General features: G+C 58.0%; 4 protein-coding genes across 6 annotated transcripts; 2 read left to right on the forward strand and 2 right to left on the reverse strand.

Annotated features, from left to right (window-relative positions):
* Positions 1-2,959: 2,959 nt before the first annotated feature.
* LOC136294700 (selenoprotein Pb-like) lies at positions 2,960-6,241 on the reverse strand. 2 transcript variants are annotated; one of them, XM_066192717.1, is made up of 5 exons: positions 6,146-6,241; positions 5,182-5,404; positions 4,870-5,082; positions 4,596-4,731; positions 2,960-3,970 (listed from the first exon to the last, which is right to left on the reverse strand). In XM_066192717.1, exons 2-5 carry the CDS (start codon positions 5,388-5,390, stop codon positions 3,725-3,727), a joined length of 804 nt encoding a protein of 267 aa, XP_066048814.1. In that variant the 5' UTR covers positions 5,391-5,404; positions 6,146-6,241; the 3' UTR covers positions 2,960-3,724. The 2 variants fall into 2 exon arrangements, with proteins under 2 accessions (XP_066048814.1, XP_066048815.1); XM_066192718.1 differs by having other exon boundaries at positions 6,141-6,235.
* Positions 6,242-7,628: 1,387 nt separating this feature from the next.
* On the forward strand, positions 7,629-10,447 carry HPDL (4-hydroxyphenylpyruvate dioxygenase like). Its single transcript, XM_066193126.1, has 2 exons — positions 7,629-7,660; positions 8,779-10,447. The coding sequence occupies exon 2, from the start codon at positions 8,790-8,792 to the stop codon at positions 9,966-9,968; it is 1,179 nt and encodes a 392-aa protein (XP_066049223.1). The 5' UTR covers positions 7,629-7,660; positions 8,779-8,789; the 3' UTR covers positions 9,969-10,447.
* Positions 10,448-10,969: 522 nt separating this feature from the next.
* On the reverse strand, positions 10,970-15,714 carry MUTYH (mutY DNA glycosylase). 2 transcript variants are annotated; one of them, XM_066192720.1, is made up of 14 exons: positions 15,581-15,714; positions 14,776-14,815; positions 14,411-14,484; positions 14,234-14,275; positions 14,086-14,157; positions 13,793-13,906; positions 13,436-13,533; positions 13,021-13,165; positions 12,860-12,935; positions 12,600-12,785; positions 12,274-12,419; positions 11,925-12,077; positions 11,731-11,781; positions 10,970-11,517 (listed from the first exon to the last, which is right to left on the reverse strand). In XM_066192720.1, the coding sequence occupies exons 3-14, from the start codon at positions 14,465-14,467 to the stop codon at positions 11,413-11,415; spliced, it is 1,245 nt and encodes a 414-aa protein (XP_066048817.1). In that variant the 5' UTR covers positions 14,468-14,484; positions 14,776-14,815; positions 15,581-15,714; the 3' UTR covers positions 10,970-11,412. The 2 variants fall into 2 exon arrangements, with proteins under 2 accessions (XP_066048817.1, XP_066048816.1); XM_066192719.1 differs by having other exon boundaries at positions 12,600-12,806; positions 15,581-15,622.
* A 635-nt stretch (positions 15,715-16,349) lies between these two features.
* Positions 16,350-21,328, forward strand: TOE1 (target of EGR1, exonuclease). Its single transcript, XM_066192728.1, has 7 exons — positions 16,350-16,644; positions 16,721-16,761; positions 16,873-16,969; positions 17,128-17,286; positions 17,590-17,849; positions 19,162-19,333; positions 20,387-21,328. The coding sequence occupies exons 1-7, from the start codon at positions 16,531-16,533 to the stop codon at positions 21,179-21,181; spliced, it is 1,638 nt and encodes a 545-aa protein (XP_066048825.1). The 5' UTR covers positions 16,350-16,530; the 3' UTR covers positions 21,182-21,328.
* The last annotated feature ends 222 nt before the right edge of the window (positions 21,329-21,550 follow it).

Here is a 21,550-nt window from a genome sequence, read left to right on the forward strand (position 1 = left end):
GGAAAGAGCTGGGATGCGTCTCTCAAAGGTCATCAAAGGGCCATGGAGTGGCTTGAAGGCCTTTGGAGGAAGGAGAGAGATTATAGGAGGAAACAACAGGAGAGGCAAACCTGTTGTATGCAGCTTTGCTCAGAAGTCAGAGAGGCACCTCCACTCTCTGTCCCTAGGGACTGCTTTGGGATGACTGCTCTCCCTCTGGCAGCAGACAGAAGATGGGGCATGCCAAGCGACTGGGCTTTGAAACCCAGGGATTGGACTCTGTCCTCCTGCCCAGCCTGGTCCCATGGTTGATGATGAAGAGAGAGATATGGGAATGAACATGGCCAAAATCTGACTCACTTCTGCAGCCCCTGCATCACTTCCATCAACCCCCCTGCACTGGTGGCCATGCAGGGACCACGAGTCACTGCTGTTGGCTCATCCCTGCTGCAGTTTCTCTGCTCTGTCCCATCCTGGGCAGTGCTACACCAAGATGAATCTGGGCCTCTTCACCAGGGTCATCAGCAAGTTGGCCAAAGCCACAGATGATCTCTCAAGGCCTCATTCCCCAGCTCCTAACCCACAGTAGAGATAGACAGGCTGCCATCCCCAGGCAGCAGCAGCCACTCTGACCCCATAAAAGCCAGAGGGGCCCGGCTGGGCTGGACTTGGGGGACAGAAATGCAGCCGCCTGCATTTATTTTGCCTAACAACAGTGATCCCTCTGTATATTTTCATTCTGTTTTCCTAGGCTCAGCTGCCTCCTCAATGAAATGTTTCCAAAGCAGCCTGGCTTGGCAGCACGCCAAACCCGGCTGCCAGATGAATGGGTGGAGGAGGAGGGACCCATTCCTCTTCTTGACACAGCATCGCTGCACAAGAGGCCTCTGTTGACATTAGGACTGGCTGTTCCTCCTTTCCCGAGAGGATCTGCCTGGCCCTCGGCAGGAGCAGCACACAGGGCCAAGGCTTCATGTGATGTGAAACTGACATCTGTCCTCCTCCAGGGTGGTGGCACAGCCACAGATAACAGGGTACCAAGGAGCAGCACTGCTGGAACCTGAAGTCAGCCCTTGTTTCCGGCCCTTGACCCAGAGCTGAGCCATCCCCCCAGCAGGTGAGGATTCCTTGGAGCTCTCTGATTCTACTTACACCATCACTCTCCAAGACATCAGTGACATAGACAGCCTGTTTCTTCCCCCAAAACACCTCTCCACCCCACCCAGAGCAAAGCTCTCCCTCAGCATTGCAGGAGTACAGACACTGACACAGGATTTGCAGAGCTCCGGGTTTCTGGCATCTTTTGGGGGTGAATCCTGTCACAGGGGCCCCAAGCATGGTAACCCAAACCCTTCAGATCTTTGGACAATAATATATTGAATAGGATCAGTTTCGTTCTAAAGCCTTACCCCTACGCAGTCATGTAGGACTTCACCCAAACAATGTCACAGCTCTTTCCCACACCTCAGTGTCTCTACCCAAAGCAAAATGCCCACCCAAGCTTTCAGGGCCAGAAATTTGTGTGCTGGGAGGTAACCAAATGGTAGCTGTTGCACTGGACTACACACCCAGCATCAGATGGGATCCCTCTCTCTGCCATGGCCAACTGCAGCACTGGTCATCAGTGAGGGAATTCAAATCCGTGTATGTCCCACTCATCACCTGTCACCTCCTTGGCAGGGACACCATTAGGAGCTGCACAAGGAAAGGATGTGGAATTTAATACAAGTGCTGATAATGCATCAGAAGGCAAAAGAAAGAGACAAAAGTCATCACCATCCTTCCAATCTGCACCTCCTTCCCCTGACTGGCTCCTCTGGCATCTTCTGCTGGCGGCCAGCACCCAGCTGAGGAAAGCCAAGGACCAGAGGCTGGATAAGAGCAGCACCCACCAGCATGCCACAGGAACACACTCTGCTCTAACCAGCTGTGGTGGGGAGACCATTCTGCCTGGATCTGGTGGAAAAGAGGCCAACCATGCGTCGATAAGATGAATTAGTTGTTTCAACAGCACCAGCAAAATGAGCGAGAGGAGCCGAGCCCGTGAGGCCCGGCCTGCTTTGTTTCAATTACAGCAGCTGCCAGAAGAAAAAGATAACCTCAATATTGATGGCAGGAGCCGCAGACAGAGGTGCCCTTGCAGGCTACTGGGAGCAGGTAGAGGAGGAAGGGGGAGGAGAGATGGAGGAGGGGGAGCAGGGTCTCAGCCAGCACCCCGTGGGAGAGCCTGGCTGGTAAGAAAGACACATCTGATCCCATTGCTCTCATCCCTGTGAGGAACAGCTCTTTTTCACCCTGGTTCTTGCCCCAGTCACTGTGCAGAGCATCCTCCAGCAGAGACAGGGTGCAGAAATCCAGCATCAGGACACAGCACCATGAAAACACTGAGAAGAAAAACATCACTTGGCTCCCCACTCAGGCTGCGGGGCCTGGAGAGCCGTTGAGTAGGGCAGTGTGGGATGATGGATGGAGCTGGAGTAAAGGGCAGAGACAGGCCTGAGGCACCCCAAGGTGCAGGCAGACGTGACTGCCTGCCAGGGGCACAGCACCCATCTGCCTGAGGGGTGGAGAGCCCCATGATGTGCCTGCAGTGGGGACTGGTCTGGGCACTGGTGACTTTGGACTGCATGTGGGAACCAGCAGCAGCTTGGGGCAGGCACCACAACATCATACCTACAAGCCAGGTATGGAGGTGCTCAGCCAAACATCCTCCAAGCAGCACAGTGTTAATGTCCTGGGCTCCCATCCTGGGAGGCAGCCAGAAGATAGGAAGAGATGGGGTCTTGAAGACGATTTCTCTTCAGTCTTCAGCCCTTTTACCTCCAACTCCCCTCAGGGGATGTAAATCATCCCCAGCTGCTGCATCATGGGGTCTACATCCTGCCCTGTGTCCCTCCCTGTGCCCAGAGCACAGATCAGTGCTGAGCAAGACCCCCCCCCCTCCCGGGCCCACCAGAGGCCAGACTGAGCAGTGGTCACTTCACAGAGGTTTTATTCATACTCCGGATATCCACGCTGCCCTCCCACCTCGCTTACCCCCAGGAAAGACCTCAGGATCCTCACCCTGTCCTCCTCGGGCTGCGTCCGTTGGATACAGCCCCTGGGTCTCCAAGAGGGGACAAGGCCACCATCTTGCGGCCACCCACCACCACTGCACATACCCGTGTGCACGGTCTGTGGGGTGCCCAGGATGTGACAGCCATGGGGGTACAGGGTTTGGACCACGGGGAGCTGCGACATCCCACTGCTCCTCGTGCCCTCGGTCCCCTGAAACCATGTCCTGCGGGGGACATGCTGTCCCTCCCCTCGCTCCCTGATCAGGAAACCATGGGATTCCAGCACACCCACGAGTGTCTGGATGGGCAGAGGATGCCAGCAGTGCTGCTCCCACCCCAGCTCTGGCCCTTCCACCCCCGCCCTCCTGCTCTGTGCAGTGTCAGCCAGCAGTGACCAGGGACCTCCTGGTTTGCACAGCGGGCTTCATTGAGCACAGAAAGGCAGGCAGTGGCAGATGAAGGCTCAGAACTGAGCCCCGGGGCTGAAAATGCAGCACTGAGCAGGATCCAAGGGGAATTTCCATCCCTATCACAGCGCAGGAGTGCAACCCACATGGGGTATGCTGGAGGGAGTTGTTAAACCAACGCTGCTGGTGACCAGCAGCACAAAGCAAGTCCTTCCGTGCCTCTGTGAAGTGAATTGGGGTCATCTGCACACTACTGGGTTCTGCAAGGCTGCCCAGCCCGGTTTAATGCTCATCCCCCTCCTTCTGCTTCTTCCCCTTGTGATGGAGCTGGGCATGGTCTCCATGGTGGTGGTGAGCATGGGTAGCAGGTCTGTGGTCCTCTCTTGGGTTTGTGTCTCTCTCGCTGCTGACCTCGTGGTGGTGGTGAGGCTGGAGGGGCTTGTGCTGGTGGATGGGGGTCTCTGACTCCATCCCCTCATGTTCAGGAAGTGGGCTCGGGGTTGCAGAGCCCTCCATGGTACTGTTAGCCTGAGGAAAGTAACACAGGGACTGGTGTGGTATGGGAATGCCCACAGAGCCCTGCAGAAAGCCTGGGAGCACAGCTGTGGACTGGGAAGAAGGCAGACCAGCATTCATCATACAGAAAACTGTGGGTCAGAGCAAATGCTCTCCAGCCCTGACCCAGGGCACAGGGAGGACAGGAGAGGCTGGAGCACATAGGGCACAAGCCTCTACAATTGCATCCCTTGGCTCAAGCTGTCTGTGGTCCAGAAATGGGAATTTGCGTTTAGTATTTTTGGATGTATTTTTCTCCTGGGAAGTGACTAATCGCCTGCCAAGCTCAGAGCTACACCCTTTTCTTTGCTCTGAGCCTGCCACCTCTGCGTCCCCTGCCTGCCCTTTCTTATATTGGAACAATCCTGGTTAGCATTCCCAGACATGGGATATGACCCCTTTAGTCAATACCTTTTCAACCGGAAAGCTCTGACCTATTTAAGCGCCCTTATTCCACACCTTTCATCACCTTCCCTCTCAAACACATCTGAGGGCAGCTGCCAGCCTAGAGCCCATCCCCAACACGGAGATAAGATTGTTTTTGCTGATGGGCAGTGCCGGAGGACAGAAGGGATCCGGCGAGCATTCCAGCTCTTACCTCCTGGGTAGCGTTGTGGTAGAGGGAGCAGTTGCCACAGAAGTCCTTGATGTGGCTGGAGCGGATGGCTGCCTCCACATAGGGGAAGTGGAGGAAGCTGAAGGGCAACTGGATGTGGAAAGCCAGGCGGCCACACCTGAGGGGAGAAATCATGGCCGGGCTCAAGACGGGGGTCTGGAATTCCCCCCCGCCCAGCCATGAGGGGAGATTTTGGAAGCCCATCAAACGCTCCGTAACTCCCAGAAAAGCCTCAGGCGAATCGGGGGACACTCACCGGTCATAAACAAGGAAGTCGTCCTTGTCCCCCCCTAGGACCTGCCAGACGTCAGGGTCCTCCTGCTCCGGCTGGAAGACGGGGACGCCGGGCGGGGCATGGCGCCGCAGCTCCGGGAGCATGGCGCGGGACAGCGGCGCCTTCTCGTTGACGATCATGTAGCGGACACGGGCCGTGCCCTGCCGGGCCAGCCGCTCCCGCAGGCCCCCGAGGCTGCGGGAAGGAGGCGCTGGGACGGGCTGCCGGGGCGGGGGGCTGCCGCACGCCCCTGAAGTGCCGGGGATTGTTCTGGGGAGGGGCAGCGGGGCTCACCTGTGGGCCTGCCTCAGGCAGAATTGTCAGCTGGCCTTCAGCAGGGCCACCACCGTCACCTGCCCTGCCGCCCCCTCCATGGGGCTCGAGCCATTGATGGTCCACGCCGGAGCCTCCTGGCAGATCCGGCTGCTGTTGGACGCCTCCTCAGAGGCCGAGACCAGCCCCAGCCCTAGCCAGGTGGCCAGGGCCAGCACCAGCAGCCCCATCCTGGACCCCGGCCCTGGCAGGGGGACACGGGGTGTTACACTCCTCACAGATCCACTGCAATCCAATCCCAAAATATCTCCTTTGCACCCTGCTCCAGGGCAGACAAGGACTGTGGGCAGCGTTGGCTTGATCCTGGCCCTGGGAGCCAGGACCCCCACCCCAGGGGGCAAAGAAAGGGGGACGAGGCGGGGAATTGGAGCACCCAGCTCCCTGACACTGTCTTTCATGGGCACCCAGTGCCACAGCATCCTGTTCTCCCCGGCAGTGGACACCCACTCCACATCTCAAGAGATGAAGGTGCTCCTCCTCCCATGGGCCTTTTCCACTTCTCTGATCCCACAAAACAAACCCAGCCCCAGAGAGGTCTGTCTTTGCCTCAGAAGGGAGCAGGGATACAGCCCTCATCATCTCAGTTGCCAGTGAGCAGTCACTGGGAACAGAGATGGTTTCACCTTCAGGTCACCTTGAGAGTCCTTGATGCCCCACCAGTGCTTAAGGGGGTACACAGAGGCTTTAAAGCCCTTGAGTCCCAACATCTGCCTGAAGCCCCGTCCTCCAACAGCCCCCTAACCCTGCCCACCCCAGGATATTCCCCATCCCTCTAATATCCAGCACACTTAATGGGCAAGGGGGAGGATATGGGTCTGGGGGGGAAGATCTGGGGAGGGAGCAGGGAGACACAGGATCTGGTCAGGGTGGATGTGCCCCCATTCCCCAGCCCTCTCCCCGCGAGAACGAGCCCTCGATACCGCACTTCTCCTCGCTGCCGTCCTCCCCTCGCTCTGGGCCCCAGCAGCTTTCAGCAACTTCCAGCTGGCCCTGGTCCCCCTTTTATCTCCTGTCCTCTCTCCCCGCCCAGGAGGGAGGAGAAGAGCCTGGCTGGAGCGGGGACTGTGCTCCGGCCACCACCGCCTGCCTCGAGGGGACAGCGACAAGGCAGGCACTGTCCCCGTCGGTGCCATGTGGCCCCGGGGTGCTGCTGCCACAGCCCAGCCCAAGCCGTGCTGGAGCAAAGCAGTGCCTGGTGCCGGGCTGACACCAGAGGAGGACAGGCAGTGCTGCAGGGGAGAGATGGACACAGCCGCTCCAAATTCCCAGGCACGGCAGGGCTGGGGGCGTTGCCAAGGACACTGCTTGCGCCAAAGGGTTGCAGGACTGTGGGGTGACCTCGAACAGCGCCATCCCTGCGCAAGGTCCCACAGGAGCCACCAGTGCAGTCTCTGCCACGCTGCAGCCGAAAAGGTGGCGCCCCCCTCACACACTGGGGTGCTGGAGCTGGCTGCCATGTGGGGTGTCATCCCAAAAGCCGGGTCCGTGTTGTGCCCGTGGCCGTTCTCAGGCCAAACTTGGCCCCACAGCAGCTCCCCAGTGTCCAGTTTCATGCCTCCTGTGGTGGTGTTGGTGTTTCCTTGGGAAATCACAGCGACACTGGATTCCACCCCCCAGCCAAACAAGAGGAGCTCACCACTCTGGCAGCACAAGGACATCTCTGCAAATATTTGAGCAGTTTATTGTACCTGGGATCTGTACAAAAACATGATAAGGCAGGGAAGGGCAGCAGCCACAGTCACAAAAGGGGCAGAACATGATCCCAGACACACACAGAGGGGGGATTCGTCTGAAAACAGCAAGGGGAGAGGGGATCGCTGCTGAGGGGCTGGAGGGACCCAGAGGTGTCTGCAAGGATGTGGGTCCGTGGCTTGGATTGGTGAGCAGTCCATGACTGACACCGGACTTTCCGCAGAGCTGTCACTCCCCACCCGCACGCAGCTCCCTGCAAGTCCCCACCGGGTACCCCGGACACCGGGAAGTGCCCAGCACTGAGCAGGGACACGTTCGCCCAGTTCATGTCCTAGGACTCGGGCTGGCAGGGAATGACCCTGCACAGACACGAGCTGTGTCCCTGGGACCCCCAGCCAACGCCTGGCAGGCGCTTCCCTCTTCCCTAGACTCAACCCGAGCCGCGGTGCCTGCGGTTCTCTGCCTGGGCAGCTTTTCGTCCCGCAAACGCAGCCCGGCACCGCCGGGCTCGGGACGAACTGCGGCACCCGCAGCGGGCGGCGCGTTCTCCGTGTGCCGGCCCCGTCTCTGCCCGGGGCGATGCCCCCGATCCCCCGCCGGCAGCGCTGCCGCGGCCGCCCCGCAGCGCCCGGGCAGTGCCGGCGCCGTGCCCGGCCCGCCGTGCCTGGTGCGCGCCGGGGAGGAGCGAACTGAACCGTCCCCGCCCCGACCCTGCCCGGCGTCCCCTTCGCCCGCGGCCTTGGCCCCGGTGAGCCGCAGCCCGGGGGCGAGCGGGGCCCCGCGGGCACGGGGGTGGCGGGGCGGGCGCGCAGAGCGGGGCCGGCGGGAGCGGAGCGGGGATGGTGCTGGTGCCGCGGTGGGCAGAGGGAGGCAGGGCCGGAGGGAAGGAGCGCCGGCCCCTGCCCACGTGCTCAGCGGGGCCCCACGCGGTCCGTCCGCCCTGGGCTGGTGGGAAGGAGCAGGGAGAGCTGCGTGCACGCAGCCCCTTCAGTCGGGCAGGTGAAAGGGAATATTTCAGCAGGTGTGTGGCCCCCAGCACAATGCACCCCTGTGGGGTCTAGCCGGGGCGGCTCGTGCATGCCATGGGGTCAGGAGGCCTCAGTGGGTGCTCTGGAGGGGTGATGCTGATTGGGATGTTGGGCAGATATCTTTTCCCCCCGTGAGCATCACAGATATTTGGATGGGTGGGAAGGAAGGTCAGTTTCCCGAAGTGTCCCTCCTCTGTGCCCCTAGGGCAAGGTCATTGTTTGGAGACTGTTGCAGAGAGCGCGCTGTCCTTGTTGGGAAGGGAAGGGTACATCAGCCTGTCATGATCCCACTGCTCCCCTCCATTCGTGGGACGCACCCGCCAGGTGCTGGGCCAGCACAGGAGTGTTTTAGCTGTAACCAGTGTGTTGCTCCATGTTTACCAGTCCAACCTCCATGTTCCTGGTACAGGACATTCCCACCACAACCCTTGTCCCCATAATCTTGCTTACACGTGCAGTACACCTCCTCCACTGGGAATCCCTGCAGGACTTCCAAAGGACAGATCGCTCCAGAGGGGACCCGCAGGGCTGTATCCAGGGCTTGGGCCTTTACTGCTCTGGGACCTCCAGCATGGGGGCAGGGCAGCAGAGTGGAGGGCTGGCAGGAAGGCTCGCCATCCTTGGGCAGCTCTTTGTAGCTGGTCCTGAAGGTGGGTATCCTTTCACAGTGCAAGCTGGCTCATCAGACCCACTTATTTAAAATAGACACATTTAAAAGATGTGAGTTTACACACATTTGCATCTGTGCTTGCAAACACAGGTGGGCTCTGCGCAAGGTGGGGAAATGGCTTTTCCCCAGGGCCAGCAGCCCCTCTGATCCTCTGCATCCTCCCCACAGCCTGCCCAGCCATGGCAGCCTCGCTGAGCCGCCCCTGCTTCATCTCCCTCCACCTGCCCTACAGGCAGGGCTGGGGCCAGCACCTGGCCAACACCTTTCGCTTCCAGCCAGTGGCCGTGCGGGAGACGCCGCGTGTCCGGCAGCTGGCCTTACGACAGGAATCTGCCATCTTCCTCGTCAACGAGCGCCTGGCACCTGGCAGCACCTCATCCCGTGATTTCCTCTACGACATAGATCCCCAGCCCACCTTGGGCACAGCCTCCAACATCTGCTTTGAGGTGGATGATGTGCCGGGGCTCTGCAAGCGGCTGCAGAGCCAGGGGTGCTCCTTGCTGGTGCCCCCCACTGAGCTGAGCGATGACAGTGGTTCTGTCACCTACGGGGTGGTGAGCTCTGTTGTGGGCAACATCAGCCACACCCTTTTGGACAGATCCTCTTACCAGGGACCCTTCCTGCCTGGCTTCCAGCCCATCCAAGGAACCCCCTCAGCCACAGGGGATGGGATCAAGATCACTCACTTTGACCACATCACGTATGTCTGCCCCCGGGGCGGGGCCCGGGCAGCTCTGGACTGGTACCAGCGCTGCTTCGGCTTCCACCGCTTCCTGCTGAACGCCCAGGAGAGGCCAGCTGAGGGGTATGTGCTGGGGGGGCAGGGGGTGGGCATGCTGCTCCTCGCACTTCAGAGTGCGCAAGGCACCCCAGAACATGGCTGCAAGCTGGTCTTTGCTGAGTCTCTCTCCCAGAATGGCACCAACCAGGTCGACACGTTCCTGGAGCAGCATGGCGGGGCTGGGATCCAGCATGTCGGCCTTTGCACCACTGACATCATCAGCACAACCAGGGCTCTGCAGCAGCAGGGGGCACGGTTCTTGACACCCCCCACCACATATTACAGCCAGGGAGGCAAAGCGGAGGAGATCCGAGGAGCTGGGCAGGACCCCCACATGCTGGCAGAGCTTGGCATCCTCCTGGACACCACAGTGCCTGGGGACAAGGGCCTGTCAGGCACTGATGCCACAGAGAGCCCCTCTCAGGAATATTTGATGCAGATCTTCACCCATCCCGTCTTCACTGAGGAGACTTTTTTCCTGGAGCTCATTGACCGGCGGGGAGCGCCAGGCTTCGGGGAAGGCAATATCCGGGCACTGTGGAAAGCTGTGCAGGTCTACATGGATCAGCAGCAGTAGTCCAGCACTGCAGTCCTCCGCGCTCAGTTCCCCATCTTCTCCAGTCCAACCCTGGGGCGAGGACCATAGAGATCCCATCCCTGGCATGGTCCAGGTGGGCAGGGACCAAGGGATGGCTCCAGAGCCAACTCAGCGTGGGAGCAAGACGCCCAGGGCTGAGTCCAGCAGGGGTCTGAGTATGCCCCAGGATGGGGGGGATTTCTCCCCTGCCCTGGGTTCCCAGTGATTTATTGACCACATGCAAAGAACTTTCTGTCTTACTTTCATCTTAATTTATTAAGACTCGAGCCTGCAGCATGGCCAAGAGTGTGCTGGCACAGAAACACCCCCAGATGTGGAGAAATGAGGGGCTGCCAGAGGGGACTGGATAATCAGGAGGTCTGATATGGTGGATATGGCTGCTTACTGGCAGTTACCACCCACAGCATGACCAGCCCTGGTGGCCTCTTGCTCCTCTCAATTAAATTAATTTACAAGCACTGCTTTGGGTTTTTAATCCTCCTATTTAAGATGTGCTGAGTGCCAGGTGAGCATGAAATGGCCGTTTCCATCACTCAAAGTGGGTGTGTCCCTAAAATTGAGATTACTGCCCCTTGCACCCCACCAGGACTGTCCCGGCCAGCTCCCAGCATGGTGCCTTTGCAAGGTGCACCACAGTTGGCATGAACAGTGCTGGGCAGCCCAACAGAAAAAAATATAAAAGGAGGATGAAACCCTACAAAAATCCCTGTGGGCAGTTGTTCAGCCCCAGGGAGGAACAGCCCATGGGCAGGAGATGCACAGCCCTTGGGGGATGATGTCTGCCCTTGCAGGAGGGGTGCTCTGGGTGCCTTTTTTGGGGTCACCAGCAGTTAATGCTCAGCCAAGGGGCTACTGGGTGCATTATTAAAGAATTCCCTGCTCTCCCCAGCCCAGATCTAAGGATCCTGTTGGCTATATTCACATTCCACTATGGGCTGCCCAACACCCCCAGCTTAGCACAGTGCAACAGAGACAGTCACTTAGAAAACCCCACACACTTGAGATTTATTTTCAGGTCCAGTAAAAACGAGGGTACAGCAGCATCACCAGTCACTGGCTGGTGGATGAGATGCAGGCAGGGGACAGGGTTGCAGAAGCAACGTAGCCACAGCCTTCCCACTGCTGGAGAGAAATCCCCGCTGCCCTGAGTCCACAGTGCCAAAGTGGTGCCATATGGGGCTGAATAGCCCCAGGAGGGCTCCAGCCAAGGAGAGAGGGCAAGTCTGGCTCCAGGATCAATCCAGGACCAGAGGCCACATCCAGGCACAATGTCCATGGGGGAGGCAGTGGAAAGGAAGAGTGAGAGACGATGATAGTGTTGTGTCCTGAGCTTGCTACAGCACAGGGACACCATTGGCACCCCCTGGGCACGAGTCACCCCAGCAAGGGGCTCTGGTGTCTCACATGAGGAAGGTCAGTGCCCTCACGGGGCAGTTGGTGCCCGGAGAAAGGCACGGAGGGAGAGCTGTGTCCCAGGGCAGGTGCTGCCTGCTCCCTGTGCTTTTGCCCCCCGCTTCCTCTTGGAGCCCTGCAGGAGACACAGCAGGAATCAACCAGACCCCAAGGGCCCCCATGGTCTTCAGGGATTCCCCCTAGGTACGGGGAACACCCAGGGGCAATGCCCCAGGCTGGGGATGCTCCTTGGCCTGATCCCAAACCCCGAGGAGCATTCAGCACAGCACAGCACAGCAGAGGCTGTCCCAAAGCACTGAGGCCCCGGGCACCCTGGAGCACTGCTCACCTTGACAGGGCTGCTCTCCTTCCTGCGCTGCTTCTCGTGAGCTTTCAGCACCTGAAGAAAGAACAAGAGAGCCCAGAGCTGAAGAGCATCAGGGTCCTGGAGCTGGGACAACTCGGAGAAGTTGAGGGGATACCACCAGGGGTTTTCCGAAGATAACTGAGGGAAGGGAGGAAAGGCCCAAGTGCCCCCCATACCTTCTTCATGGCTGTGGACACGGCTGAGGCATGGAACTCATCCTCTGTCACCCAGCGTGACGGGGACATAGCAGGGTCCAGGGTCACATCCCCATCTAGGTGCAGGGAGTAGACCACATACGTCTGGTGGATGTGGGAGAAGATGTGGATGACCTTTGAGGGGATGGAAAGACACATGAGATGGGCAGCTGGCAGGAAATGCAAAGTACACTGAGGCTGCCAGGGCCCTGAGGAGTGGGGCAGAGCTTGGGAGGGGCGATAGAGGGAGACCCTTCTTTTGTGTGCTACATCCCCGTGGCTGAGCACAGGGGAGTGAACTCACACTGCATCCCTCCAGCTCCAGGCTCACCTCTCCGATAAACTGCAGGCCTTTTGCTGCCACAGGCCGCCCCATCCAGGCCTGGAGGTGATGAGCCAGCTCCTCCCTCTCCTTCTCCTCCTGCAGATCTTGAGCCAGCGGGAGACTTGGGAACTCCCAGAGTCCAGCCAGGAGACCTGGAAAGGAGGCATGACAGATGTGAGACAGGAAGGGACACATCAAGGAACAATGAGCCTCATCACAGCCCCAAAGGGGTCTTTTCCCCACCCTAGCAACCAATGCATCTCCCTCGATCCCTCACGCAAGTGGGAAGGGACTGTGTGTTGCCTTCATCCCCTCCTTCCCCGCCCCATTACCTGAGCTGGGTCTCTGCACAATGAGGTATTCTGGGGCCCCGTGGCAGCCCCTCCGCTCCAGCACACACGTGGCCGTTCGCATTGCCCGCGGCGGCTTCTTCGCTGCTTTCCGGGGAAAGTTGGTCACCCCCAGGCTGCTGTCCCACGGCTCCATGGCTGGGGGGCACAGGGGACAGTCCCCAACACCTGCAAACACCAATTTAACAGCTACCGCAGGGCTCAGACCTGGCACCAAAACAGGGATCTCCCCACATGCTTACCGCAATCCTCAACATCAGGCACTGGGGAGGGTTTTCCAAACAGCTTCTGAGAAGCAAAGGCCAGCTCCTTCTCTACCTGCAAGGGGGGACAGAAGTGAGGACAGGCTCATCCACCAGCCCACCTTGTCCCCAGGCATGGCACATCCTGTGGCCACACTTACTCTGCGCCATGCTTGGCAGTGCTGCTTCACCGGGCACTCCGCGCACAGTGGGGCCTTGGGCACACACACAGTTGCCCCCAGCTCCATCAAGGCTTGGTTAAAATCCCCTGGGCGACTTCTGTCCACCAGGACATTGGCCATGTCCCTGGAGAAATGGCAGTGAGAGGCACAAGGATCTCTGGGGAGAGCATCCCAGGATCTTTGCCTGCCACCTGCCTGTCAGGGGGGATGCTCCTAGGTAGGCACAGGCAACACAGCTCCTGTCACCACTGCTCCCAGCAGCACCAAGTTCCCAAGAGTTCCCATACCCCACGCCTGTCTCCCTTCACAGGCTCAGCTCCCCAAGGCTCCTGAGTGATCCTGCCTTCAGCCATGATCAGCACAGCTCCAAACAGAGAAAGAGCATTCCCCTTACCAGAGCTGGTCGATGACAGCCGGGCTGCTGGAGTCGGCACCGATGCATCGCAGGCGGCACAGGACCCGGATCACATTCCCATCCACAACCCCCGTAGCCTGGGACCAGGAGCTGGGATTACCATGCTGGGCTGTGCTCTGCACAGAGAAGGGAGCTGGGATGCTCCCAGGATGGAGAGGGACACACACGAGGCCAACCCACAGGCCAAGCTGGGTAGGGGCTGAGATCCACCCCAAAGTTGGGGGAGAGCCAAGCACAACCCTGGGGAGCCCTTGGCTTGTGAGAGCCAGCAGCAGGCCCCTGTCAGGAGTGGGGCTGGGCAGCAGAGGGGGAGACGTGTCCACTGCCAGCCCTCACCTGCCCGTACGAGATGGACGCGATGGCTCCCGCCGTATATCGGCCCACGCCTGGCAGCAGCTTCTGCAGGTCCTCAGCCGTCCTGGGCATCCGGCCAGCCAGCTCAGACACCACCTGGCAGGGAAGGGGCTGAGATCAGGGAAGTTGCTGAGTGTGCAGGTAACCCATTTTGCCTAGGGGAAGATAAGATCCCAGACTCATGCCAGCAGCACAGCCCCAGCGAGGCAGGGCAGATGTGAGCCAGCACCAGCCAAGTGGAGTTTAGAAATGCCCCTTTCCCCCCACTCTAGCACCTTCCTTGCTGCTTCCTGCAGACGCTTCCCTCTGGAGTAGTAGCCAAGCCCAGCCCACAGCTTGTTCACCTCCTGCTCCGAGAGACACAGCATGTTGTTAATGGAGAGGCACAGGGCAGGGAGAGCACCTGGTCCCAGCGACACTCACCTCCAGCGACGCCTGTGCCAGAGCCTGCAGTGTTGGCCACTTCTGTAGGACAAAGGGAAGGGAACAAGTCAGGGACAAGCAGAGTTGTGCTTTGCCACTGGGGATCTGCCACAGGCAGTGAACGAGGTCTCCAAAAGGGGCAGCCTGTGGGCACAGGACTCTGTAAGCAGCAGTCACCTGCATCCAGCGGTTGTAGTAGTCGATCACTGTAGCCACCTGTGTCTGCTGGAGCATGATCTCGGACACCCACACTGCAGGGAGCAGGGCAGGGGTCAGAGCAGATGTACCAACGCCACCCACACCTCGTGCTGTGGCCAGGTTAGCACTGGCTACAAACCCTGCACAGGATCCAGCTCATGGGACACCCCTCACCTTCCCCACATGCTGCCCCACAGGAGCTCCCCCAGGCCCAAGGTGCGTTGTCCAACCCCCCCCCCCAGCGCCTTGCAAAGGGAATCAACGGCTCTTGTGGCCACTTCAGGCAGCTTGTTGCAGGGATAGCACCCAAAGCCACATCTCACGATGCCAGTTCTGCTCCTCACCTGCATATCCCCGTCTGTCGGCATCTGGCTCTCTCACTGCCTGGAAGGGGAAGAAGATGAAGTGTGAGAAACAAGGTGACACAGGACCCCACTGCAGAGGGGACCTATGTGTAAAATAAAACAATCCATGATACGTTTCAAACACTGCAATGGAATCTAAAATTAAAAAATATATATTTGTCCCAAGCACTCAGAAGTCCTAAATTTGGGTTAATCAAGTGACAGCCAAAACATCTTCTTGCTGATGAAATCCCATATGGAGAGTTACTTATGAGGTTGAAAATCTCAGAGAACTGTCCCATACCTGAACCTGCCTGCATAGGAAGCAATTGGAGGCAGATGTAAATCCCACAGAGGGGCTGTGCAGTTCCCACCATTCAGACATTGCTGTAAAGCTGATGCCCACCCTCAGCACCACAATGACTCTCGAGCCACTGCTGCCAGGCTGAGCACAGAGCAGGCAGGAGCTCTAAAAAAACGTCCAGCAGGCTTAAAACCAATACATGGGAAACCTTCTCCATGTAGCACTCGCTGCAACAGGGTATCATAGAGGCAGGAACAAAATAGGATTAAAACGCAGCTAGACTAACCTTGCCAGAGAAAAGTACTCCTCGTGAAGGTTATGTTTGAGAAGAGTGCCCTGCTTTTACTCTTCATACCTAGTAGCTCCAGACCACCCACCACCAAACAGCCACGACTAGCTGGGAGCACTTCCATGCAGGTAGGGATGCCTGACATAGGGAAAAACCACGGTCACTTCAGCCAGGCTCCCTTAAGGCAGAGTAAGTAGTTCCCTACCCCTTACCAGTGCCCTCCAGGGAAGGTCCCGCTTGCATCGGTCGTACCAGGCGAGCAGATTCCCGCGCAGGGCCTCGACCTCAGCCGGGTCGCTGAAGAGATGCCGGGCGGGCGGCGGAGCGGGCGCTGCAGCCGGGGCCCCTGCCAGGAGAGCGGGGCGAGGTCAGCGCACGGTGGGAGACGGCGAAGGGCTACGGAGCTCAACCGCAGCAGAGGCGGGAGCCTGACTGAGTGGCTGCCGGGTGGACGCGCACCGAGTACCGCGCTCTACGGGGACCCAGTAAGCACCGGAAACTGCCCGGGCTGGCTGTCCGTGCCCCGGAGAGAACACCCCACACTCCCCCAGCCCTCCCGCTACCGGGCACCTCCGCGGGGCGACGCGCGCTTCCTGCCCCGCCCCTGTGGCGGGGCGGCGCTCCCGCCGCTCCCCCGGAGCGCTCCGGCGGCCGCCGCCGCCGCCCGGGCCCGCGCGGGGCTCATGGCGCAGCCGCTCCCACCGCCGCGCACGCTTTCCCGGGAAAACGTTCCCCGCGCGACGGCCAATCAGAGCGGGGGTTCCGCCCACCGCCCGCCCGCCAGCCAATCAAAGGGAGGGGTGTGGAGAGGGCTCGTACCCGCCCTCCCCCGGCTCGCAGGGAGGAGGCGCCGGGCCTCCCGGCGCGCCGGAGCCAATCAGCAAGCCGGGAGCAAAAGGAGCCCGCCCCTTCTCCCGCCGGTCCGAGCGGCCGCTCGGGAAGGACCTAAATGAGCTGCCCTGGCTAAAAGCCTGTTGACTTAATTCCCAATTTCGGTTGAAAACAGATTTTGGGAACGGTAAAAAATCCCACCGGGGCCGGAAGAAGCCGGGCCGGCCGCGAGAGCAGGCAGCGCTGGGCGCGCACCGGGCAAGGCGTGCGGAGCCCGCGGTGGGCAGGCGGCGGGCAGGCGCGGCGGACGAGGCCCCGTGCGGGCGCGGCCATGGCGGGCCCGGCGCGGGTGCCGGTGGTGGACGTGCAGAGCGACAACCTGGCGGAGCTGTGGCCGTCCATGGTGCTGGCGCTGCGCACGGCCACCTTCGTGGCCGTGGACACGGTGAGCGGGTGGGGGCGGCGGCGGGGCGGGGCGCTGCCGGTCCCGAGGGGCACTGACCGTGTCTGTCTCTCCGCAGGAGCTGAGCGGCCTCGGCGCCAGAAAGTCGCTGCTGAGCCCGTGAGTGCCCGGTGGGGCGGGGGGGTGCGTCTCTCGGTACCGGCTGCGCGGTGCCCTCTCCCCGGGGTTCGGGCAGGCCGGAGCCGTTACAGCCCGTTCTCCCGCCGCCAGGTGCATCGAGGAGCGGTACAAGGCCGTCTGCAGCGCCGCCAGGACACGCTCTGTCCTCTCCCTCGGTGTCGCCTGTTTCAAGCAGCTCCCGGAGAAGGTGCGTGCACAAACCGTGGGGCGGCCGTTTTCTCTTGGTCTGTTCCGGGGAAGGGGGACGCGCTGGGAGATGGAATTCCCGCGTGGAATTGTCCCGGCTGTTTCGGCAGCTCCCTCTGACAAGTGTCCCTGGGTTCTTTGCACGCTGTCCTTGTGCAGTCCGAGAACACGTACCTGTGCCAGGTCTACAACCTCACGCTGCTCTGCACCGAGGATTATGTGGTCGAGCCCCAGTCAGTGCAGTTCCTAGTGCAGCACGGCTTCGATTTCAACAAGCAGTATTCCCAGGGGATCCCTTACCACAAGGGCAACGACAAGGTACAAACCCACTCCCTTTCAGACACCTCAGCCTGCTCCGCTCCAGGCTTCTGGGAGTGTGCTGGCTTCCTCTGCTCCTGCATGAAGGTGGGCACATGTTGGGGTCTCGCATACAGCATTATCTCTTTCATCTCCTTGCTGCTTTAAACCCACTTGTTGCAGTTGCTTTTCCAAACGTTTGTGTCTCTGTTCAGAGTAAGACATAGCTGTGAGCAGCACCCTGCTGCTGCCGGCTCCGAGGGCTCTGCAGGGTGGCAGCCAGTCAGGGTGCTGAGGCTCACTGACGGATCCTTCCTCACGCAGGGCAACGAGAGCCAGAGCCGGAGCGTTCGGACGCTTTTCCTGGAGCTCATCCGGGCGAAGAAGCCGCTCATTCTCCATAACGGCCTGATTGACCTGGTCTTCCTGTACCAGTGTTTCTATGCTCACCTCCCGGAGAGCCTTGGCACCTTCACCGCCGACCTCTCCGAGATGTTCCCAGCGGGAATATATGACACCAAATACGCCTCGGAGTTTGAGACTCGCTTTGTAGCGTCCTACCTGGAGTATGCCTACAAGAAGTGGTGAGCAGCACATTGGTACTCAGAGCTTACAGGAGGAAAGGCAAAGGGAAAGTCAGTGTGTGTTTGTTTTTCCTTGCAAGGGGGGCTGTATCCTTTCACTGTCCCACTGACTGAAGATGCTTTTCAGGTGACTCTGCCCTGTGCTTTTTCTGTTTCTAGAATGGGTTTGTTTTTTAATAGACCTTACCTGTTTGATGGGCAGCAGCTGAAGGAGAACTTCAGAACTGGTGCCAGTAGAAGACTGATCACAGTGGCCTCATCTGAGATCTAATTGGGTCACTGCCCGGCTCTGGTCCAACAGTGCCACAGGGTCGTGGTAGGAACTCACACAGGAAAGAAACCTGGGCTGTTCTGCAGGGTCTGCTAGTTATAATTTTGTTTTGTGAGGGATGCTGCAGTTAAAGGGACCCTGCACTCCTTGACGCTGACCAGTTCTGTCACATGTCCTGCACGTGAGATGCCCATGGCCCACTCTTGATGCTCATCACTTCCTTCCAGGCAAGGGTTGTGCTCTTGTTCAGGACACACATCTGTGCTTTGCAGTCTGGCCCCACATTCTGCCAGCCTCACACAATCTAAACAAACCCTGGCAGTGCTAAAGCCCCTGGGATCTCCATAAAGCTCTAGTCGTGTTTTGAGGAGAAATGGTATTTTTAGTGACTGTTTTATCTCAGGAAATGCCACTTTGATAGGTCTGAAAACATTCAAGATGGCCGTTCTCAAAACATGAGAGTGCTTTGTTTTGACAAGGTAAAAAAACCCCTTTTTAAGCTGACATCTTAAATGTTTTAACGCAAGTTCTCATTAGGTAGAGCTTTCCAAAGGTTTTGGGCCTTTTAACCAGCTCTTGGGACAAAACAGAGATCAGATTTTTTTTCATGAAATGAAAACCCTTTCCTTGTCGCCTGCATTGCCCAGGTTCAACCTGCCTGGATGGTGACTGCTGGATGGTCTGCACAGTACCTCATTTTGGGGCATCTTTTCCTTGTCCTTTAGCATTAGGAAGACAAACAAATGTCTTGGTGCCCTTTATAGTTAAAAAAACCCCACAAACTATGCCTCCCCTTCTCCTGTTACTTTACCAGAGATGCTGCTTTCTCTTCCTCTATTTCAGCATAAGAAAAAAACCACTTTTGAATCAGCATGGAAAAACTACTTACTTAAGCTGCTCTCCTGGGATTGAATTCCTTTTCAGCATCTGGGGCTGGAGCTCAAGAGCAGGAAACTCATGGAGTTGAGAGCTGGTGGAGAGCAGCGTTTGCTCCATGCCCTGTTCCCATCCCACAATAACTATGTGCTCCTCTTGTTCCAGCAAGCGAGAGAACTGCAAGCTGAGGGACTCGAGCGGGCAGCACCTCACGGTGGAGTTCTGCAGTTATCCTGCTGACATGTCCCGCCACATCGACTACCGCTACTGCTCTCTGGAAGAGGAAAGCCACGGGGCTGCTGGGGGGAATGAGGTGCCTGTCTGTGAGAAGTTCTCGGTAAGTAACGCAAATCCGTGCTCCCTTCCTGGCTCTGTGGAAAGGGGCACATGTCACCCGAGCCAGAAGTTAAAGGAAAGGGAACTTCCTGCTTCATAGTACAAGGAACATTTTCAAGCTTCAGGTGGCTTTGTGACAGACAGGACAATAGTGTGCTCTGCTTGGAGGTGAGGAATCCTACAGGCTTCATTAGGAAGATTCCAACAGGGAATCTGTGGCCCTGAACAGTGAGACAGTATGAGTTACAGTATCCCTTGGTGTCTTGGGGAGGCTGCAAGTTCTGCATTAGTTTGGCTTGTCCTACAAGAGGGAAGTGCTACCTCTACTCTTGCCTTTATCTTCATTAGATATAAAAAAATTATTACCTGTGGGCAGCTTCTGGCACTGTAGCACAGGGTGATACACAACAGCTTGTCCTGGTGCAGCTACAGCAGCAAAGAGCCCATCTGATGAGATCATAACTGGCTTCAGGTGCTTCATGAAGATAAGGAGCTCTTCCAGATGTTGCACATTCTGTCACAGAACACAGGCTGGGGAAATCTCTGAAAGTTTCTCATCCAACCATCACCTCAGTGTTGCTCAGAGCCTTGTTTGGTAAATTTTGAAACTGTGTAAGGACAGACATTTAATAAACAACTCCAGGTCCCTACTCCAGTGTTTGACCACTATGTGAAAAATGTTTTTCTACATCTCTAGTCATAATTTCCCCTGACTGTTACCAGGTCCCCTCTCCCTGTGCTCTTTCAAGAGTTTAGCTCCATCTTGTCCATGACCTCTGCAGACACCAACTAGATCTCCTCCTCCCCTTAGCCTTGTCTTTTCCAGTTAGAACTAACCCACCTTCCTTGGCCTCTCCTCACAGATGCTGTGTGCTGCATCTTGACAGCATTTCCTGTGTACTCAGGGGCTGTGAGTGGACACTGTTCCTGCTCCAGCCTCACAAGCTCTCAGTGGAAGGGAATAATTAGATCCACTCCACCTAATGGTGATTGCTGCTCTAGCCAGTAAGATGGAGGCAGCTGCAGACCTCTCTCCCTCTCTCTCTCTCTCTAGGCCTATGGGTGGTGTCCAAAAGGGGTGAAGTGTCCACACTCTCATAACATTGACCTCATCATTGATGAGGACGACAAGCTTTGGGAGAAGCGGAAGAAACGGAAGCACAGATGGAGGCATCGGAAGAACATGAAAGCACTTGCAATGGCATTCCAACAGGAAAACTCGGGGGAAAACATGGAGCAAGCTCAGAACGGGGAGGAAGGACCGCCACGGAAGCAGAGTTGCTATGAGCCTGCAGCTGCTACAGAGGTGGCAGAGATCACACCCAACGGGGAGGGCAGGCCACTCAAGGAGATCTCCATGGACATGGAAACGGAGGTCAGCTCAGACACCAGCACACAGTGGGAGGAGAATCTGGGGAGCACTGAAAGGACTGACCAGGGAGCAGCTGCCCAGAGCCCTTCTGCCAAGGGAAATGCCTCTGACAGTGACCAAATGGAGAGGAAGTCTAAGGTTCCTGCTGGGTTGGGCTCAGCCAGTCGCCCAGCCAGCCCTGAGACTGAAGCAGCAGGTGCTGCAGGAAAGGCAAAGGAGACCCATGGCCCTCCTTCACAGGGGGGCACACACCGAGCTGGCTTTGATGCGTTCATGACCGGCTATATCATGGCTTATGTCTGGATGCTCAAGCAAGGGAGAAACACAGACGCTGGTGCAGGGCCCTGGTTGCCAGACTGCCATAATAAACTGTATCTCAGTGGGAAATCAGTGCCACTTCAAATAGTGAAGAGCTTGTTTTCCAAATCTTCCAAAGCTCACAGCGAGAAGATGAAGTTGGCCTGGGACAGTGCATAGAGCTACAGAACTCCTCACTAAACTGCTTTTTTTTCTCCTCCAAGTTTTGGAGTTCTTTCTTCCATCAAGAACTCACCAAAAAGGGAACGGGTTTCATATTCTTGTTTCTGTTTTAACATCTGACCGATTAAATGGTTCTCAATTGGAGTTGCCCATGTTCCTTAGTGGCATGCTGGGATGTGAAGGCAGGGATGAGGCTGAAGGGGGAGAAATGCACCTTTGGTTAGAGCATGCACAGATGAGACCTTTGCCCCTACAGGAGAGGAGGGAAGGATAAAGTTCCTCTCAACTGGGCCAGCTGATTCTAGTGCCAGCTAACTGCATGCAGAACCAAGCCATAGCAGGTCTTCAGACTTGTTCCAAGGGGAG

This window comes from Chamaea fasciata, unplaced genomic scaffold, assembly GCF_029207755.1.
Source record: "Chamaea fasciata isolate MVZ Bird 193981 ecotype frontalis unplaced genomic scaffold, bChaFas1.0.hap1 SCAF_10, whole genome shotgun sequence".
Lineage (NCBI taxonomy): Eukaryota > Metazoa > Chordata > Aves > Passeriformes > Sylviidae > Chamaea > Chamaea fasciata.